The sequence below is a fragment of the Chamaea fasciata genome, unplaced genomic scaffold (assembly GCF_029207755.1).
Source record: "Chamaea fasciata isolate MVZ Bird 193981 ecotype frontalis unplaced genomic scaffold, bChaFas1.0.hap1 SCAF_2, whole genome shotgun sequence".
Classification (NCBI taxonomy): domain Eukaryota; kingdom Metazoa; phylum Chordata; class Aves; order Passeriformes; family Sylviidae; genus Chamaea; species Chamaea fasciata.
The window spans coordinates 89,392,616-89,414,444 of NW_027094087.1; the positions used below are offsets into that span (position 1 = coordinate 89,392,616).

General features: G+C 42.3%; 1 protein-coding gene across 1 annotated transcript in view; it reads left to right on the forward strand.

The window, feature by feature from the left end:
- Positions 1–21,829, forward strand: part of SH3RF3 (SH3 domain containing ring finger 3) — a 248,536-nt gene that overhangs the window by 190,161 nt on the left and 36,546 nt on the right. The window contains exons 5-7 of the mRNA XM_066176699.1: positions 9,278–9,378; positions 13,364–13,534; positions 17,511–17,761. Coding sequence (XP_066032796.1) covers positions 9,278–9,378; positions 13,364–13,534; positions 17,511–17,761 — 523 coding nt within the window. The remainder of the gene's footprint in view (positions 1–9,277; positions 9,379–13,363; positions 13,535–17,510; positions 17,762–21,829) is intronic.

The window sequence follows — 21,829 nt, forward strand, 5'->3', positions numbered from 1 at the left end:
GTTTTTTGCTACCAATTGATCTCGGAATAGAATGTACTCTGTGCATATTGGGATATATTACATTATTTGTCAAAACTGTTGCAAATGAGGCTCGAGCTGACTCAGTCTGTGGACTGATTACATAAGATACCAGGAATCCAGGTCAAAGCAAAATTGTCTATAGGGAACTACCAGGTTAGAGTCAGTGTCTGCTCTTTTTCCGATAATATGCCTTACCACAAATATGTTTTGAAAGATTTTGCAAGAACCACACAAAACCTATTTTTTATAGGAACTAGGAAGAGAAAGTTGTGCTTTAGAAGGGTTATTCAACTGTGTATGAAATCCCATTGCCTGTAAAATAAAAACAATATTTTTTTTCCAGCTGCTCCTCAGAGTAGTAACCTGAAAACATTTTGCTACTGAAATAATTTTTGCACACAGATAGTCTTGAGGCTTTACAGTACCTGCCAGTCAATTACTGGTTTGGAAGTCTCAAGAGCAAGTGAGACACTGTCTTGGTATTTACCCCATACCATAAAATCCTGTTCATCCAGCACACGCTAAGTGTACATGTATGACATTTGAGCAGAAATTACTAAAGTGTATATTTTCCTCTTTTTTTTTTTTTTTTTTTTTAACTTGGAGGGTTTGTTTATTTGTTTGACACTATATTCTCCCTGGAGGGGGACTTCCTCCAGGAGGCATTGCACAGGATCCTGATGAGTTTGTTGTACAGTTATCAAAAGGAAAATTATGAGCATGGGATTAAATTAACATCTTTTACAGGTCAAGTTTTCACTTGAAACCTTCCTGTGTCTCTGTGTTTGATTTTTCATGTTCTTTGAACCCAGAATTGGAAAAAACTATTAACTACAAACCTATTTAAAACCTTGTGGTGGAAAGCGATACCCTTAATAAAGTCTGAGAAAAACAAGGGCTGAATACAATATAATTTTCACGATGCTCATCCACACATTGCCTAATCAGTCCTCATTTTGGAGAGCTGAGAAGCTGCAAGCCAGAATAATCAGTGCTTTTATGGACTGTAATGTCAGATGAAGCTTCAGAAGAAAATGACAAAAATATTTGCATTTTTTCTTCTAACTTTCAGGTATTGTTAGATTGCAAGATAGGAGAAGTGGGAGCTCAGGAAATTAATTTACTTGACTTCTTCAGCTCTCTGCATAGCTCTATGAGCTACTGAGAAAAGACGTGGTCTAGAGTTTTTGGTCTATTACAAACTTGGTCCTAGAACAAGCTGGCATAATACTCTGCCTTATCTTCATCCACAGCCACAGATACTTGCAGGTTGTAAGAACCCCTCAGTAAATCATATAAATTTAGCTCGTTTTTTGCAGGAAGGAACTGGGGTATTTATACAGCTATTTATGCAGCTGCAGCTGTTATCCTGCACATTTGTTTGTTTTTCACACACACCGCTATGGAAAAAAAATTATTCCTCCAGAATTGATAAGTCCATTTCAGCCCCCACTTCGATAATTAGCATTTGATGAGGCTACTTGATCTTGCATATAACACTTTTCATCAATACTTGGTGTCACTACAATGCATTAAGTGCTAATACATTATTTCTAGGGACGTTAAGGTTTAGAATGATTGCCACAGTCATTGTTTTATGGAGTCAGCAAATTAGAGAAACAAGTCACAGGAATCTTAAAGACCATTAGGCTGTTTTTATGATATTTCTAGAGGATGGTATGTCAACTTATGCAAGTTGAATGGGTGTTTTTCTCTTATTTTGAAGTAATATTAAAGAGAAATTTAAAGTAAGCTGTAAATATGCATTCAAGATATTAAAAGAATTTTTTCCTGAGAATTAATGAATGTGATAAGTGCCCTGTGGTGAGAGAGTGCTGGATTTTCTTTGAAGTCAAAACTGAGAATTCTGGTTGGTGATTTTCTAGATGATAAGAACATTCGTCTGATAGCAACAATTATTTTTCAGTGAAGGCTACTGCAACCTGCAATATCACTGTACTCTGTTCTTAGTTTTATCACTGTCTTCTTGACTTCTATTCCGCTCAAAGACTGAGTCCCTTGTTTTTGCAAGGCACTTCACTAATGCCTACAGGCACCATGTCTTTTCAAATTAAACCACAAATGTGGCCTTAAAGTACTGGTGAAAATCTAAAGTTAATCTGCAAGGGAAAGAAAAATATAATTTATGCTGGAAGTCCAAACTAGTAATTCTTATGCCTCCATAAAGGTGCGGATGGGAAAAGAGAAAGGGGATGAATTTGAGAAGATGCTTCAGCCCAGATGAGTTGTTGTTACCCTTAATTTCCTGGTGTCTCTGGGCTTGTCAGTAATATCTGGGGGGGAGTCATGTTTCAGTGGTCCTACAGAAGCTGTTGTGTTTACGGGGAAAAAAAAGCAAAAAGTCCTTTTAATATTACTCTCCAGTCTGTGAGTACATAATCACCTACTACACCAGAGTAGCTGGTGATAAAAACAGAGGGCACAGCATGAGCTGGGTGTGGAATACCTGTCATGCAGCACCATCATGCCTGTGTGTATAGTCTGGGAGTTTTACTCAAGATTTAGCCTAGCACAGTACAGGTGGTGCTGCTGTGCTACCAATGGTCACAAAGAAGCAGAAGTTAGTGCAGAAGGATCTGGAGATGGCTTTCAGCACGCCTTTGTGCAGCTGCTTTTCCCTGCTGGCTGGCACCTGGGTCTGTAGTGTCCAGAAGAAGAGAGCGTGTGCTGTTGAGCTGAAACAGTGGTAAGAGATGCTTGGAGGATGGCAGATTGAAGTGGGAGCATGAAGAAGTCAGATTTTGGCTGTTCACTGGCCTAAGCAAATGGGATCAGAGTTGGCAGTGTCTGGTTCAGAAAACTGTATTCCACCATTAGAATAAATGGCCTCCTAATCAACAGGTGTGCCCCCAGGAGATCACCCAATGGCCAAATGTTTAAAGGCATTAGAGGCTCATAAGGACAGCGAGGAGCACCAAATGGTATTTTCAGAAGTGACTCCTATTACTTAAATTGCAATAAAGTCTGTGGGAATCACGCAGTGAAGTACTTAATGCCACCCTGAGAAAACTGCAATGTGCCTGTTTTTATCAGTAAGTGCCTACGTGCCTCTTAAAATCCTGACTGTCAGAGACATCTCCTACCTGTAAGGCTTTAGCAGTGCTGAGTAGCAGAGATTGAAGAAGGATTAAGACCCAAATGCTGCAGTGTTTGAGCCCTCCCTGTGTAATGTCTGTGCATGGCTCTATTTGTGTGTCTCATGCCACACAAGGAAGATGGATCACACAGGGACATGCCATCAGAAAGCAAGGATGTGGCACACAGACTTCCTAAAAGGTATCAAAGCAGAGAATAAGAAAATCAGAGCATTGTCTTGGATTACCATTCCCCTGAGCAGATGAAAAGGAAAGAAGGACATGTTTAGTACCTTGTTCCTTAGATCACAGTAGTAATAGTACAACCTGGCTCCAGGGCTAAATAAAGAAGGAAAATTAACTAAGTTCTGCTACCAGCTATGATGGAGAAAGGCCTACTGTATTCTCCAGGAGGATTACTGCTGACTGGAGAGACGCAAATAAAAATGTGTGAAGAGTAGAAAGGTAAACTTCCAACAAAGGTACTCAGAAGTATAAAGAATTAGGAGATTATTCCTTTGCAAAAACCAGTCTCTTCAAAATCTTATTGCAAATACTATCTTGCAAAATAATCTAGCAATATTGTATTTTATAATATGATCTAATTAGTGATACATACAGGAGACAACAGGACCTTGAAAGAGTCAACTTAAAAAGCCTTCACCAACTGTGTCAGGGACTGTAGTTTAAATGCAAAGCTGGTGAATATTCAGATGCATAGTAGCAATCAAGCAGCCACCAAGAGAATACAGCAAGGAGCACAGAGACACATGAAGCTGCAGAGCAGAATACTTCTGTGACAGTCAACATAAAGATGTGAACAGAGGAGCTGAATTCAATGTGTGGAAGGCCAGCAGGTCCTGTGGAGTAAAACCTGATGATAAAAAGCAGGGTCATAGACAGACTGGAAAGTACACAGTCATGTCAAAGCCTGTAGGGAGAGCAGCTAAAGAAAAAACTAGAGCACAATCAGGAAGCAGGCACTGATTTAGAATTTGGAGGTATAGGATACTAGGCTGTACAAAGTGGCAAAAATGAATGGTTTGTAGGTTCCAAGCTGACGCCAGATGTAGTAATATTGGAGTAACCGGATATAGGCAAGAAGCTGAATGTCAGGTAGATAGATAAATACAGAACTGTGGAGACATCTTTGGGATTATTCAAGGGAAGAAAGCAAAATTGTCACCCAGCAACAGTGAATGGCAGTTAGATGATCCCTTGCACTACATGTTAGTACAAGCATAATAGAAAGCACTTGAGATCATGCTTTCAGTAATACAGAAGACACAGAAAGCCCCATTGTCAGTGCAAACAGGCAAATAGATGATGCTTTGGCTGCTGGTCTGCTCTCTTGGCTTGAACTCATCACTCTGCAGAGTCAGTCAGGCTCAGCCCAGGGTGCCTGCAGTGGACACTCCAGGCTGGGGTAGCTGCACCTCTGCAAACTGACTTCACTGCAGTTGTGCAGAGGGAGGATCATAGGAGCAAAAGAAGGGTTAGCATGTGTCTTACAAGAAAGATGAAGCATTGCTCAGCTTCCAGAGCTGGATATCATTGCTACTAGTGGAATGAATGCTGTGATTGGAGTGCTGGCACCGAGGGCTACAGGCTTCAGGAGTAGGCAGGAGGGAGGGGGAGGTGTGGCACAGTAAGTAAGTGAGAGGTTTGCACAGCCCTTAGAGTTAGTGATGTGGTGAAGAGCCTCTGAGTGAAGACTGTGGGGAAGGAAAACAAAGCAGGTATTGTAGAGGGTCTTTACCACTGATTGCCCAGTCAGGATGTAAACACCAGTGAGTTATTCTATAGGCAATTAGGAGAACTCTCTGGATCAGTAGCCCTTGGCGTTATGGGAGATTTCAACTTCCCAGACATCAATTGGAAATAGCATACTTCTGTGACAAGTCTTGGAAATTCTTGAGGCTTATAGGAGAAAACTGCTTGTCATACTTGGTGAGCCAACTAGGAAACAGGCCCTCCAGGACTTAATATTTGTGAATAGAGAAGGACTCTTGAGGGATGTGACAGGAGGTGGCTGTTTTGGCTACGTGAAATGGCTGAGTTTTGGATTTTCACTGTAAAGACAAAAAAGGATGGCAAAGTTGCTTCCCTGGACTTCATGAGAGCAAACTTTATGCTATTTAGAGCATTAACTTAGCAGAGTGCTAAGTATCTGGGAATCTGCTTTTAAGGACTTCAGGGTCCACCTGTGCTGGTCAGCCTTTAATATTCACCTTTCAGAAGCACAGGAGCAGACAACTTCACCATGCTGTGAGTCAAGCAAGCAGAGCAGAAGACCAGCTTGTTTGAACAGGGAACTCCTTGTGTAGGTCAGGAGGAAAAAGAAACTGTGTGACCTCTGGAAGCAAGGTTAGGCTTCTCAGGAACCAGAGTACAGAGCTGTGGTTCATTTACACAGGGAGAAGACATGAAAGGCCAAAGCTGAATTAGAGATGAAACTGGCCAGTGTTGTTTCAAATAAAAAGAAGGGCTCTTTTTTCAGACGAGGTCTAAAGAAAATATTGGGCTGATACTTGGTGAAGGTGGTGAATACTTGATAATACTTGCTCAATGTGACAGGAATGAAGAAAAAGCAGATGCATTCTATGCACTTTTTGTCTCAGTCTTTAGTAGACCTTCAGCTTCCCAGCCCCCTGAGTTGGAGCACCACAAATGTGGGAACTGTGACTTTCTATCTGAAGACACTGTAAGGGACTCAGCTGAATGTTCACAAGTCCGTGGGGCCTCATGGGATTCATCCAAGTGTTCTGAAGGAGCCAGTAAATGTTATGGCAGGACCCCTCTCAATCATCTGTCAAAGATCCTGGAGGTTTAGGGAGGTCCTGCTGACTGGAAGCTTGACAGTGTTACTCTAGTCTACAAAAAAGGCATGAGGGGAGACCCAGAGAATTACAGACCTGTTAATATAGCCTCAGTTGCTGGAAAAATTATGGAGATAATTATACTGCGTACTACTGAAAGGCATTTGAAGACTGATACAGTCATAAGGAATAATCAATATGTGTCCACAAAAGGGAAGTCCCATTTAACTGATTTGATATCTTTCTATAATGGGGTCACCTGCCTAGTGGATGAAGGGAAAGCAGTGGACACGGTTTTTCAGGATTTTAGGCTTTTGATACTTTACCTCAGCATCTTTCTAGAAGGTTGTTCAGCCATGGAATGAGTGGACTTGTGATACACTGGGTGAAGAACTAGCCAAAGGACAGATCCCAGAGGATTGCAGTGAATGGGGCTATAGCTGGCTGTTAACAAGTCACGAGTGGTGTTCTTTGGGGTTCAGTTTTAGGGCCAGTTCTGTCATCTCCCTCTCTCTATATATATACACACATACATATGTATCAATGATCAGGATGCAGGAGTTGAATGTACCACTAGCAAGTTTGCTGATGGTACCAAAGTGGGAGGTGCTTTTGACTCTCTTCAGGGACAAGATGCCTTGCAGAGGGATGTTGATACACTGGAGCATTGGCCAATGATTAGGAGGAAATGTAACAATTCAAAATGCTGGATTCTGATCCTCTTAGGATGGGTAACGCCAGGCACAAGCATGGATTAGGAGAAGAGTGGCTGAAGAGCAGGCCTGCAGAAAGGAATCTGGGGCTGCTGGTAGACAGCAGGCTCAGTGTGAGTCAGCAGAGAGCTCTGACAGTCCACAGGGCAAACCCTGTCCTGGGGTGCATCCAACAGCGCATCACCAGTCACTCAAAATCATCCTGCTGTATTCACTGTTGGTGTGGCCTCAGCTGGAGCACCGTGTGCAGTTCTGGGCGCCACCATGGAAGAAGGATGTGAAGGTCCTTGAATGCAGCCAGAGGAGGACAACAAATCTTTTGAAAGGACTGCATGGAATGTCCAAAGAGGAGCAGCTGAGGATACTTTGCTTGTCTAGTGTGGAGAGAAGGAGGCTGAGGGGTGACCTCATTGCTCTCTACAGCTTCCTGAGGAGGGGAAACAGAAAGGGAGGTGCTGAGCTCTTCTCCCTGGTGTCCCACTGACATGGGAATGGTCCTGTGGGGAATGCCCCACAGAACGTTCAGACTGGGCATTATAAAGCATTTTTTTTCTGAGAGAGTGGTCAAACTCTGGAACAGGCTTCCTAGAAAAGTGGTTGATGCCCCAAACCTGTCAGTGTTTAAGAGGCATTTTGACAATGTTCTTAATTGGTCAACCTTGAAGTGCTCAGGCAGTTAGATTAGATACTTGTTGCAGGTCACTTTCAATATAAATATTCTATTCTACTCTATTCCATTCTGTCCTATTCTATCCTTTCTTTCTGTGATCTACTCTGCCTTTACAGCTGCTCCCTGAGGCTCTTCATTCAGGTCTACTTTTTTCATGAGGTAAAATCTAATTTTTTTTCCTAGCAAGGAAGGGTGGGGACTGATGCATTTTCTGTTTTCTTAGATACGGTTTCTCCAGTCCAGAGCAAGCATACAGTGGTAGAACAACATGAAGAACTTTGAACTAGATGATTCTTTATTTACCTCTTGGATGAGGCAGCTGCCAGGTGTCTCAGCCCAACATCTTCTGCAATCCCTAACCCCATTAACCACCTCAACATAACAAATGAGGGAACATTCTCCACTTATCCCTAAATTTCTTAGTGGGCTGGTCTGTTTTTTCTGTAAGTTGATACTAGCTCACTGACGTGACAGCCAGTATTAATAAACTTTAATCACAAAGCTGGAAATAATGCTTTTTACACAGAAAACCAAGAGCTGCCTGGATCCTTCTTTGTTTGAGCAAGCAGCCAGAAAGTTAGATGAAATAATGAGAAAAAGGAGATGTACTTGTCAATACAATTTCATGATTGAGTGTAGATGTTGGTGAGAGATGAGACATCTTGCTGCTTTTTGCCAAAAGCTATGGAATCACAGTGCAGTGTTTCCATGTTTTGCTGCACAATTTCCTGATGATACTGTGTTCCTACACAGCAAAGCAATATAGCTAAGCAATGCACTGTCAAGACAGAACACTAATAATTATGTGGCTTCTTTGGAATGAGGTAACCTTGAAATTCAGTAATTAAGTAGCAATGTGTGTCTTAGTTTAACTCCTTGTCTTGGTTTAATTCAGCGTAATTTTAAGTGCAAAAATTGTCCCTATGTTTGTGTTACAAAAATCAATATTTGCTGTTTGTTAGATAGAATTTTGAAACAGAAAAGCTGTAGCGGAGGCCTGTGAACTGCTCAGAATCTTTGCTGTGTATAACACACTCCGCCTGAACCTGCAATTTGTGGGTATTGGTTCTTACTTTGTAGAGCCATTCTGCATATGGACTTGCATACAGCATATGGTTAGACTTACTAAAAAAACTTTTTGATCAAGTAAACCACTACAAGTCCCATCAGCCCAGCTCTGCCCTCTCTGCAATGAAGATCTGTTGCTACAGGCCTTGGCATTAGTTCAGGAGACGTTTACAGTCAGGATTCATTTTTGACATAGATGAATGAGGACTTTGGTGAGACAACTCAAAAAGAGATTGCTCTACATAATTTGGCTGAGAGAAATGAATGATTACATTTAGAATTGCCTTTCACATTAATAGCTGGAGAAGATCTGTCCAGCTGTCTATATGAGAGTGGAGATTTATTTTCTGGCATAAAAGTGGAGTGAACTACTTTCTCCATTCAGAGAAAGTTTGGGCTTGGGTAGTCACCATTTTTGAAGGAGAAGAATATTCCTGATGATAAAAAGAATATATAGAAATGAGACTGCATTTTGAATATTAAATAGTATCTTCTTCTCCAGAGATTTATAACTATTAACCAAAAGAGTACCAATTTAAAAACAAGTTTTTGAGGGGAAAAGGTACTATTGCAGAGATGCACATGCTGAGCTGACTTTCCAAGGCAGTTAAGTAGTTTTACACGGTAAAACTTTTAAGATGTGCATACAACATAAAACTAAAATTTCTCTGACAGGTACATGGAAATTCTGCTAATCCTGTGTGTCAGAAATGTATTTTTGGAATGTCTAAGGCTAGAATATGTCTTTTTTTCATGCAGCATCATGAAGTTAGAAAATCTAGGAATTTATAAAATATGTGGTTTATTCTTCTATGCCTTCACCCCGTGGCCATTTAGGAAATGATGGGCTTCATCTTAAATCCTTGTGTGTTCTTCTTTGTGTATTTTCAGGATTCCTCTTTGATTGGAACAGCCACAGTGGCTGGTCCCAGGACAAGTGCAATAATTGGAGATCAGGGAACACCACCGAAGGTCCAGCTCCCCCTCAATATGTAAGCAGCTCATCTCAGTCACTGTGTACTCTTTGTTTCCAGTTGTGTGTGTGTGTGTGTGCTTGACACCTGAATGCCCAAATCTCAGCTCAGGTGCATTCTGAGAAGAGAGAGATTGCAATTTCAAACATGAGGCAGCCCCTGCTGAAACTGAAAAATTAATAGAGAAAGGCAAGACTTCCCCCTTGCTGTGTGAGAGCCCTTTTATTATAGCTGTATGGATCACTGTGAAGCAAACTGAGTACCTCTGAGCTAGAGAAAATCTTCTTTCATTTAAAGCTCTTAAAAAGGTGTAGTCCTATGCAATCAAACACCTGATATATTCATGATTAAAAAGAAAAAATGGCCTGGTTCCACTTTTTTGGTGCCATCAATAATGAATGAACAAAGGCAATGAATGAACTTCACATCTTTGGCATATGGTCTTGTTGAATAGTGCGTAGAATAACAGAAGGTTCACAGAACAAAAAGAGTAGACTTCATTATAGCAAGTCTCTTGCAGCCTGGTTGGTTTATCTGATACTTGTCTAATTAATTACTGAATCCTTTCCCCTCAAAGATATACCTCGTAAAAGCAGAACAACTACACACACATACACACACATCCATATTTTTGGGTTTTATGATATGGCTAAAACAAGGTCTGAAGCCACAAAATCCTAAAAATAATAGAGGAGAGCTTCTCTAAGAACAATAGGGGTGTTGGGTCAGAACAAAACAAATTTCTTCTTGGCTCTTTATTTGAGATCTTTGTACCTGAGGGATGCCACACAACACTGAAGGCCCCACAGAGAGGTCTCACCATCACCCTGTGGTCACCCTGCATGGCATATAGTGGGACATATGTTTATTTCAAGCCTTGCCCTGACTAGGATGTGGTAATTGGCAATATTTGAAGTACCTGGTTGCTGAATCAGGACATTTTCCAGCTCTCCATGCCTCAGCAAGCCTCCCCTTCTCCCTCCCATGCTTCTCCTGTCATCTCCCTTGTGAAGCAGCCCTGTAATCCGGTCTGTCATTCTGCGTTTGTGAGCCAAGTTCCAGTCAAAGAGGATGCATTATTTGAAAGCTGTAGCAATAGTGGGGAGGTGCAACCCTAGACAAAGCCCTGGGGCTTCTGCGTTGTAAGCAGAGTCACAGGCAGCTACCCAAGGCCAAGAACACTTCACACTTAGACCTTTTCTCAGGGAACTTCTAATAAACATTTTGGGTTCTTCTAAATCCCACTCCCAACCCTTAGCCTCACTGTTTCACACAGCCCAGAATAATCTGATACTACATTTTGCAAGATTTCAGACTGTTGTTTTAACACTTTCTTCTAGGCTGTACAGAGTTAGCTGGTGAAGTTTCACACCTAAAATCTAGAGAACAGTGAAATGTGTCCAAATCCAAAGACTTTAGCTCAAGGCAAAATCATCTTAAGCAAATGGGACCACTAGACCTGATTTCCTGCCAGAGGAAAAACCCAGAAACAAATTCTGAGGAGGGAAACTGCCTGCAATCAAACTGTTTTTAGCCATGGATGAGAGCAGGCATCCCCCCAGCTCTCCTACAGCCACCTCCCTGCTAGGAATGGAGTTTATGCCTGCACACAGGGTGGGGCTGCAGACTCAGGCTGGATGTGTCACTGGGTTTGGAGAACTTGTGCCTCTGTAACTAAAGAGGAGACCCCCAGGGATGGGCATCCTCACTACCCCCCCACACAGGAGGTGGGACTGCAGGTCCACAAAGAAAGTGCTGATCACTTGTGTTGTCCCAGGGTCACCCTATATGGTTGGCACACACAAGCTTTCATCACTTTAGCCAGAAAGAGATTGGTCTGTTTTGGTGTGGTGTCTGTGCTGGGCTGTTGTACACCGTCTTTTAGTCTCTGCAAGGATTTCAATACTCTATCCAGAGGATGTTTAGGCTCATTGTGATATCGGATATTCAGACTTACTGGTAGCTGATTTGGGGGAATTTGCTGGGTGGAAGCTAGTAGGAGAGAACAAAAATAAATTAATAGGCGATCTAGAGATGGCTGCAAGGCACAACAGCCTATAATCCACTGAGGGTAATTTTCCTTGCACCTTCTTCCAGAATCTCCACCTGTAAATTACATTACGTGTAGCCCCTTAGGGGAAAAGGCTGAGTCTATCTAAAATGTTCCGTCCCTGACCCCCTGCTTTACCCATAGCTTCTGAATCTGAGCCCTGTGTAAGCAGCAATTTCAAAAGGGACAGTCAAAGCTACACTTTCTGCTCCCTCAAGTGAGCGCAGTCTGGCACTTTTTGTTATGTCCTTGCAGAGCACAATGCTGAAAAATTAGCACTGAAGCATGCAGTCTTATTTCTTGTCAGGGTGACACATTTTAATGTTCTTCAGATCATATGTAGCCTCAAGTTTTCTATCAGGTGAACATCTACAAACCTGCTCAAGACCACCTGATTATATAGGTTAAAAAAGATGCACAGGATGGTTTCTTCCATCTGTTGACTAATGAAGTACAGTTTCTGATTAGGTCTTTGTACCCCTTGCACGTGATAAACAGAGCCAGGCACATCAACCTAAGATTCCCTAAGGAGCTGTTACCAAATATTTCATATTCTGCTCATTACTGCTGTTTATTTACTACCTTCAGAACAAAAATAGGGAAATCTACAGCACAATAAAGAAGTCAAATCAAGAAAAATAACAGGATTTATTCTTCAATTATATTTCCTGGAGAGCAGAAGTAAAAAGTAATAAATCATTTTTATTGGCCAAAAATCTACAATCACAACTGCTATAGTTTGGTTTTTTTTCTGGTTCACTGCTATAAGGTGGGCCATAAACCTCTTCTCACTCACCCCTGAGCCTAAGAGCATTCTGCTGCACTTTGTAGTGTAAGCGTACTTTCTCTGTTTTCCCATTTCTCTTAATCTATCTTCACTGCCTGTAAATCACAAACAAATAAAAAAACTCAAGAAGGCACAACCTTGATCAAGAATTACCAGAAATCCCTTTTTGCATCTGTAGATAAGCGACAGTACAAAAAAATCTGGTATTTACAAAGTTCTGTGTGTGCACTCTTGCTATTTTATCCTGACTTTCCATTATTTCCCAAAGTACAAGCAATCATTCTTAATTTTCAACAAGAATCTCTCTAAACAGAAAGAGTATCTGTAGGGATTTTAAGCTGTAGTCATTTCACAACACTAGACACATCCCTGAAGTAGTAACAGAAGAACAAAAGAGAGATAAATAGAAAGATTCTAAACAAAGGGAAGAAATAAAAGCTGTATTTAAATAAATAAAAAGTTCTACGTATTGGATCCTATAATAAAGATTTATTAGAATACTTGCACACAAAACATCCAAAACCAAATTCTACCACTTCATCTACTTAAGTCAAAACCCCTTGCAGAATGCGGCCCTTTCTCGCTTTTTGATTTACCATTATAGTACAAGAATTGCCATACCAGATCAGAACAGTTTGGTGTGTTGTTTCTAAACTTGGCCAGCATAAATAACATTGAGAAAGCTGCAAGAAGAGCTTTTGAAATAGCCTACCTGTAAGAAAATTTTCTTCTTAAACTCCACAACAGAGGTGGATCCCACCCTGAACCATATGAATGTGCACTTCTTCCACATGTCAGGATTTGCAAAGCCCTCTTACTGGAGCCCTTGTTACTCAGGCTGTCACTGTAATTGTCATGTGTTTCTGAAACTGTTGCTAAGTCCTTAACTTCGGTGCTGCCTTATGGCACTGTTTTGCTTTGGTTGTGCCCTGAGTGAGAAGCATGTCTCATCAACTTCTAAATTACCTTTTACTCTGATTAGTTACTCCCTTACTGTCTTAGAATCCAGTCTCTGCCTTTCCTTGTTTGTGAAGCAGCCCTTTTTAACTACGTCTTCTGAACAGTGCTTCTGGTCGCTTTCTGCTCTGTGGGGCTGGAGTTGGAGCAGGGCAGGTGGTGGTTGATGTCATCTGTGTACTTTCTCCCTGTGTGACCTCTCCCCACAGCTACCTAGCCCTGTATGCCTACAAGCCTCAGAAGAATGATGAGCTGGAGCTGCGCAAAGGGGAGATGTACCGGGTCATTGAGAAGTGCCAGGACGGCTGGTTCAAGGGCACGTCTCTGAGGAGTGGGATGTCCGGTGTCTTCCCAGGCAACTACGTGACACCTGTTTCAAGGTGAGGACCACTGGCCCCTACTGGGGCTGACAGGGATTCTGGATGACACTGAAAACAATGTAGGTCTGCTTTTAAATCACATTTCCCTTCCAGAAATTCTCTGGTGGCACTGTGGAGTTCAGTAATGAGACTTGCTGGTTGTAGCATTTGAATTACCCATGTTCTCAGGAGATTGCACTAGTTGTAATAATTATGGTATTTATAACCTCTGACAGGCCCAGGTTTTACTACTGCAAAGAATCTGTTGGCAAATGATTTTGTTGTTAAAAAACTACTGGACCTGTAACAAAATAAGAAATGCTTGTGTCTTGCTTTTCAGTACCTCTTCATATCAATTCTGGTCTTCTTAAAGCAAAGATCTGGGATAGTTTGGATCTGGACTAATGTTTGAACAGTTTGAATTCCAAAGTGGTAGTAGAGTTAAGTAAATTAACTCTCAGTTAAATTAACACCTCAGTTGCAGCAGATGAGAAAAGGAAAGAATGGCATCTTTGGGGAAGAATACCATTTGTCAGAGTTCAGTATTGGACAATACCAAATCAAATCTGAGAAGCTGAGAAGAAAGTTGTCTTGGTTTAGATAGACAGGTATCTGCCAGGGAAGATTGGAGTCACCCTTGGAATGTAAGCCTCACCCCCCCCTCCGCCCCCTTTCCAAATTATTGTAAATTTGCAATTAAAAGGCTGTCAGGCAAAGATTTTGAGAATAGGTATAGAAGTTCTTTACTAGGGATATTTTTTTATAAAAATACAAATGTTGTAGAACAAAAGAATAAGCAAACAAACAAACAAGAAATACTAGAAAAACCCTGACAAAGTCAGAAATAAAACCTGACACCCTGTTGGTCAGGGTGGTTGAAACAGTCCAAAAGTAAGCCCTCCTGGAGTGGCAGATGTGGTCCTGTTAGAAGCAGAGATGATCCTGTGGAGCCAAGGGTCCAGAGATGGGTCCAGTCTTCCTTTGGGAGTCCTGTGGGAAGACTGGATGCCTGGTGACACTTGTGGCTCCTTTTTATCTAAATGGAAATGGTTTGGCTCCTCCTTCCTGGGTAGAGCATCTCACAATGGGATGATGTAATGCGTCATGTCATTGGTGAGCTTTAATGGCCCATTAACAGAAGATATCCCCATGGGGGGAGTAGAACAATGAACAGAGATAAGAAATAATGCCTCACCCGGTTTTAACAGCTGGCTTGTAGTCAGAGAAGGCAGTTACCCCCTCCCCTCTGGAGTTCTAACAGATAAAGAAAATCTCCCCAACCAGGTTTCAACAGATGGAATAGAATAAACATTTTTCTTTGGTTACAAAACTCAAGACAAAAGTCCATCTCTGTGTCCCAGACTGTTTGCCCTGTGTGTTCCTTGCAGGTGAACGCTGGCATATGTATGCCCATATCTCCTTCAGAACAACTGTGGATTTGTAAACTGAACTCATTCCTTCTCACATGCTCTCAGTCTCTCCTCCCACATGCACGCTGTCTCCATCTTTGACTCCTCTCCAGAGAAGGGCACCTCACAACTCAGACACTGTTGATCTTGAAAAATTGACCCAGCTTTGTTGATCTAAGTTTATGTCAAGTCTGTGGCATTTGTTTTGAGTAACACCAGAAGTTAAGAACAGATCAGAAGGCAATAACTAAGCCTGCTGACAGTCCTAATACTACATTTCAGTAAGGAAACCCCAAATATTAATTCACTGTTTCTTCAGTCTTCATCAACCTAAATGTATTTATCTTATTTTATAGACCCTCTTGGCTGCTTTCACTCCTTGCCTCTTCAGCTCTTAATTAGTTAGGAAGTTTGTGCTGAAGAGTTGGTTATCTGAATCAGCAAGACTTTATTAAATGCAGCATGTCACAGCTAGAACAAGACAGAGAAGTGCTAAAGGGCAAAAGTGCTTTCCACAAAACCTGAAAGCAGCATTATGATTATATTTATGATCCTGTGGGCTAATTAAGTTCCTGTATAAATCACCCTCAGTGAGAACAGCAATAAAAATCTGATAGCAACAAAATCTCCTATTTGCACTACTTTCAACATACTTTGTTCCCCTTTGACAGAAAAGCAGGGGATTAGATTGATACAAGTTTTTCTGCCACTCCCTACAAAACCCAAGGAAAAGAAGCTGTGAATTTAATAACACTGAACTAGATTTATAGGCTGCCAAAACACGTGTGAGTGGAGCATTAGGGAAAAAGAACAAAACTCTTTAGATGGACAGACAGGCACAGGGCAGCAGAGAAAATTTGCCACATCCAACATCTATCAATCTCTGCTGGAGTCACAGATAGTTTCTATACTTGTGGGTGTGCATGTTTGCCTGAACACAGCTCTCAGTGGACTAATGTTAGATGTGCTTTTCTGGCAAACTCAATCTAGTGCAGATGGCCAAGCCAGCTCCAGCTGAACCTTCCTGCCACCCTGCCAGCTCTTCACAGCAGATGACAGACAGTCAAGATTTCCATCTGGTGGGATTCCCAGCTTTTCCCAACCTGGGCACTTATCAAAAAAAAAAAAAAATCAGATATATTTAGCAAAATGTAATCCAGTCAAACCTTGCACCGTGAGATGAGTCAAGTCAATGACACCACAGTGCTGTCTTTCCTCTTGTGACTTTAGGGGGAGGGAGAACTGTGCAGAAGGTATAGCTATCTTTTGCCCTTTTGGATCATATCCTCCAGCCTGTGCTTTGGTCTTTTTCCATCAGAATTCCACTCTTTTGGCTTTCCACCCTTTTCTTAGGGTTATTTCTTCTGTCATCCATGTCCTCTGAACCAGACCAGGCTGTTCAATACACTCCTTTCTGCTCTTCTCCTCTCTGTCTCCCCATGCAATCTTGGGGATCCAGAGTTTCTCCCAGTTCCATACCCCATAGTTGACTCTTACACTTTTTCTGCTATTCTCTCCTCTCTTGCTAAACCCTTGCACTGTCTCATTTCCATTTCCTCCACCTTACTTTGTTCTGCCTCATACTCCCTGTGCTGTCCTTTCCTGGAAGAGGACCTTGGCACAAGAAGCAGCTCAGGAGAAGAAAACAGCACAAAGTGATCCATATGTTTCATGGCATCTACATCTGGGGAAGGAAACTATTCAGGAACTTAAGTAAGAAACACAGAGAAAGAGCTGCTCACCAGCAGCTGAGTTTGTCCATTGATGTCTTTCTGTCTTCCTAAGTGTTCTTCTGTCCTAGTCAGAGTTTTTAGCTCAGTGGTAAGAGGATCAAGACAGATGTAGTCTGAACTCAATTCACAGGAGAAAAAGCCTTGTCCCTTCCCTCTGAGATCTCCTTGGCCACTCAGGTGAAATACAAATCATGCATGCAGTTAAAATGGAGGAGTGAGAGAGGTGCCAACAACTGTTTGGACTTCTTTTTCATTCAGGTCAGCTGCATTCCTGTCCCTGTTGCATTCCCTTAGCAAGTCTAAGCTACAGCTGGTTACACCAATAGGGTGAGTGTTCAGCCAAGCCAAACCCAGTCAAGTCTGCAGCTTCTCAGCCTCCTTTCATAGCCACACACAGATCTGGTGTTATCCATCTTTGTTTCTCCCTGAAGGGCTGTATGAAGGTTTGGTCCAAAGAAAAGATCTCTGAGTCTGTTTTAATTATCGCTCCATGAAATAGCCTCTGGCACACAAAATGACATCTGGGAGATACCCATTTCCTCTGAATTAAGATTTGTGATTTTACTAGAAACTATTCAGACAGAAATGTAGGGTAATAAAAGACATGATGAGAAAAATTATCTTTTCTATTTTTACCCTGCACTTCTTCCTGTAGAATAAAGGGGTGAAAATATCCCCCAGCATGCTTATAATTGGGTCCTATAAAGGTAAGTATATATCAATACCTCAGTTTACTTTGACAACTGATAGGGTGTCATGTTAAACCTCCTAAGTAACTGGGGGTACTTATCAGCACTGTGGTTGGGTACTGGGGTCTCTGCAGCATGCTTACACTGTGCACTTGTCTCCATGCAGGGTGCCAGTGGGAGCTGGGCAGCCCAGGAACAGCGGAGCTGGAGGAGCTCCAACAACAAAAGTAGCCCCAGGCGCCATCCACCCCATAGTGGCTGGTCACAGCAATGCCACCACGGCTGTCAGACCAGTTGTTCCCATCACTGCTCCCCAGACGCATCCCCAGCTGCAGGCGGCCTCTCCGCAGCTCAACAACTGCCTGAGGTACTCGGCTCAGCAGCCAGGCAGCCAGCCCCGCAGCGCCATGCAGATGGGTAAGTGTTCACCCTGTGCCTCCTGCACTGGCAGGATCGATGTGGTGCACACCCCTCGAATGCAACCCTCTAGAATGTGCCCGTCCCCACAGCCTGCTTTCTCGCTTTAGCCCAGCCAGTGTGGAATTTGTCCATTGGTGATAGAGTATGTTTTCTTTGCTTGTAATATTTATGGGTTTCTATTGATCTCTGGGAAGCACGTTGCGTTTATCAGATTGTTCTGTTGCTACAGCTGAAATAGACTGTAGTGTTTACAAATATTTATACAATTTATCTGTGTGAAAGCAAGCACTATGTATACTGAGGAGATTAACAGTTCTGAGTCCGGTTGGCTTGCTGATAAAAAAATACTGTCCTTCTTGCAGAGCAAGTAATACATGCCTTGGAATTAAGAAGCATTTCATTGGGCTTCAGGGATGAAAGGTATTTATTAGGCAGAACGGGACCCCGTGTTAGTGGGAAAGCAAAAGATCTGAAAAATGCTGCCACCTTTTTGAAGTGAGAATAAGAGCTGCTTGCACCAGGGGGCCTCTGTTCTTTCTAGGTTCCCTTTCTGATGTACAGCACAATTTTCTAGAGTACAATTTATTCCCCTTTCCCTGATGTTAAACAGCTTCTGAAGTTGAATAAAGTAAAAGTAAATCCTGCGGTGGAACTTTACAGCAAAATTTAAAACATTTTGTTTCTGATATTTTATAGCAATGTGACCCATTGTATTTACAAAGGCAGATCAGTAATGACTGTGACTGCTAAAAACTGAGGTCTTAGATACAAAACAGAGCAAACACAAATGAGAAATGCCCTGCAGAGTATGTCATGAATTCATATCTTTTGAAGCCAGAAGGCACTATTATGACCATCTAATCTCACCTCCTACACAGTCCTGACCAAAGGCAAGAAAACATAATCAAATACTTGAGAATCTCAGTCTCGAACAGTGGAGACTCCTCTGCTCAACAAACAGTGCAGGGCATTACATGGTATCCACGTCACACTGGGGAATAATCCATTTATCCTCTTTTTGTCTACTTCAGAAAGTGCTGCTTTCCTCTCAAGTCACACCCTTCCACAAGGTCTCCTGCTCCCATTGTGCAAAGGCAAAAATGTCCCCTTTTGCCTGAAGTGCTCAGGAAGTGTCTGGGTGCTCCTGGTGCCTCCTGTGCCCATGTCAACAGGCAGGTGACTCCCCTGAAACCAAGGTGACAGATTGCTCTGCCCCACAGGCCTGGCATGCCCCACACCTCCTTTCCACACCTCCAGCAGCTTCCCTGAATTAAGACTGCTCTTCTAGGTCACTCTGACATCTCTAAAGTGCCAAAGCGTTGGCAGGCAGGGTGATCCAGGGACCACAGAGCTGTACCAAAACCTCCTAAGCAGAGAGTTTTCCAACCTTTCCAAAAGGTTCATGAGACTGTTGTTTTAATTAAATAAACCTTTGCCAGGATAAATAAAGGAAGTTTTCATGATTATCAGTAATTGTCTCCATAATGGCTGTCCTCACCAGCATCCTGTGGACCAGAGCCACTGCAGGACAGGTCAATGCGTGACTTTTGGAAATGCTTTCCAAGAGAGGCAAGCTAGCACAGTATTCAAATCACGTTAGTGTTGGCTTGCAATATACATGAGTAACAAATCAATTTCCTACAAGGCCACTAATGTAGGAATACACCCAAAACGAAATATGAATGGTGTAGAACAAAAATAGCCTTCAGTGAGCATTGCTAATTAATAGCATGTTTGACGCAGCACAGCCCAGATCCAGAGATCCCAGAGCAAAGGCATATATTGTAACAGTAAGTCGATGAAACTACGGAATAAAATGAGAGAGTTCTGCCCAGAGTTGATTTTTCTCAGGCCATTTCTTTTACTGTTTCTCGTGTTTTATGTTTCCTTTGTGTCTGGAATCACATGAAAGAGGTGATGTACCTAATATGATTATCAAATCAGTGTTCTGCATACAGAAACATGCAGAGAAATTCCATTAGCATCCCTTCTCTCAATATTTAGGAAAGCCATTGCTCCCTACAAACAGTTCAAAACTTAGATCCTACAAGCTTAACCATCCCCAAAAATTAGATTTCTTATAGCAATGTTGCTCATCACTCAGGTTCCTAATGGGAAAATCAGGAAGGAATCACTTCCAGGTAACTAGTGGGAGTACCTTGCCTGGCTTTCTGGAAGTGAATTGCACTTTCAGTGCATGTTCTTGGTAGTCCTGGAAGGGGAAGATGATAACTAATAGTAAAAATAGTCTTAAACGTGTCTCTAATAAAAACTTTTAGGGCCTTCCTCATGCTACATGATGAAGTGGTATCAAGTTACAGACTGGCTAGATAGTGTAGCTGATTTGCTATAAACATTAGTAAAAAAAGATGTTATAGAGTCAAGGAGCTACTGTGAGGGAGAATCATATAAACATTGGAGGTGCTAATCTGATGATGACTGGCCCATCACGTTCAGTATCACATCAGATAATAGAGTGGAAGGCTGGGAGATGAAATTCCCTCCTGACAGGAGTGCTCAGCTGGTGTAGTGAGTATGATTAATGGCTCTCTATCAATCTAATCCCTGCTAATGGGTGCTACTGATAACCATAGGAATAGAAACTAGTGGTTTGAGCTGTTCTGGCATTGTTGTTTAGTTACAGATTGAGTGAACTCCAGCTACATAAAAGTTCGTCCTTCAGATGAATTTGTCAGAAAATAACAGATCAAAGTGGGTCAGAAATTTTCCAGTAAAATGCATCTTGGTCAAAGAAAAGCTGATTTACTGGACTCCAAGTTTTCTGTCAGGAACAGATGTAGTTCAACCAGATCAACCATGAAGCTGTACTGGCTCATGTTGCTCATCAAGGGAATTGATGGCTTGCCAGAGCTGTTCTCTATGTAAGAGAACAGTGCAATGATCACAATCAATGTTTTCACATCCCAGGTGAATAACCTGACCAAAATAGAGGCTATTGTGGGGTGTGAGAGCATGTTGTGCTCAGAAAAATGTTCAAATTTTGTTCTGAGGTTCAAATTTTGTTCAAGAGGTTCAAATTTTGCACTGAGACAGAACTGAACAAGATTATGAAACCTTGAAAGCATTTATGAAATGGGCACTTTACAGCCAGTCCTATTATTGAATCATTTATGTGAGGGAATGTCTGAGTATGGACTCGGCTTCTTGGCTATACATACTTAAAGTGGAGCTGTATTTAGGTAACACCTAAGCAATCAACCAAGCCGGAAGTCATACACAACATGGATTCAGAGTTTGTCACATTTTTTGCATCCTGAAACATGCAACATGCTCTAGAATCCCTGGGGAGCTGACCTCATCACTGTGTCACAGTCACCTCATCAGTGTGTCACAGTCACCGTTAAATGGGCGAGCTCTGATTCCTGGTTCCCACTGCTTGCAGGCAGGGTTTGCTTAGCAGGAGCAGCCAGACTAAAAGGCACTGCATAGTCCCTTAGGGACTTTATTGGCAGAGAGGAGGCTGAGCTCAGAAATCCTCCGGTGGATTTCTGCTTAATTTATCCCCTGCAGCAGAGTGATGTGATGCTGATCATTTTGTTAGGGCTGAAACAAGAGACCTCCTTTTGTAATTGCTGTCTGCAGTGTCAGCGTGGATCATCTGGGCTAGCCCTTTAGGTCCTGTGTTGCATTGCTCCAAAACCGATCAAGTTAGGAGGGGGGCATGGGGGGTGCAGAAAACAGCTCAGCTGGAACGAGATAATGTACTTTTAAAAGGCAGCAGGTTAGGTATTTATTTCCAGGCATGGGTAGGGATAGTGAATGCCATTCCCCAGTGGCATCACTGGGAGGAACAAGCCAATTTTGGTGACTTCGGACAGGGCTTTGCAGGCAGGAGGGGAATCAGCCAAAAACACTTGCAGGGTGAGATCTCCTGGGCAAAGGCTCAGAGCTTATGTCCCCATCGGGCCCTTGGCACCTTCACAGACAGAATCACAGAACATTCTGAGTTGGAAGGGACCCATCAGGATCATCGACGCCAACTCTTTAAGTGAAAATGGTCCCTAAGGGGATGGAACCCACGGTACTGTTGACACCGTGCTCTGA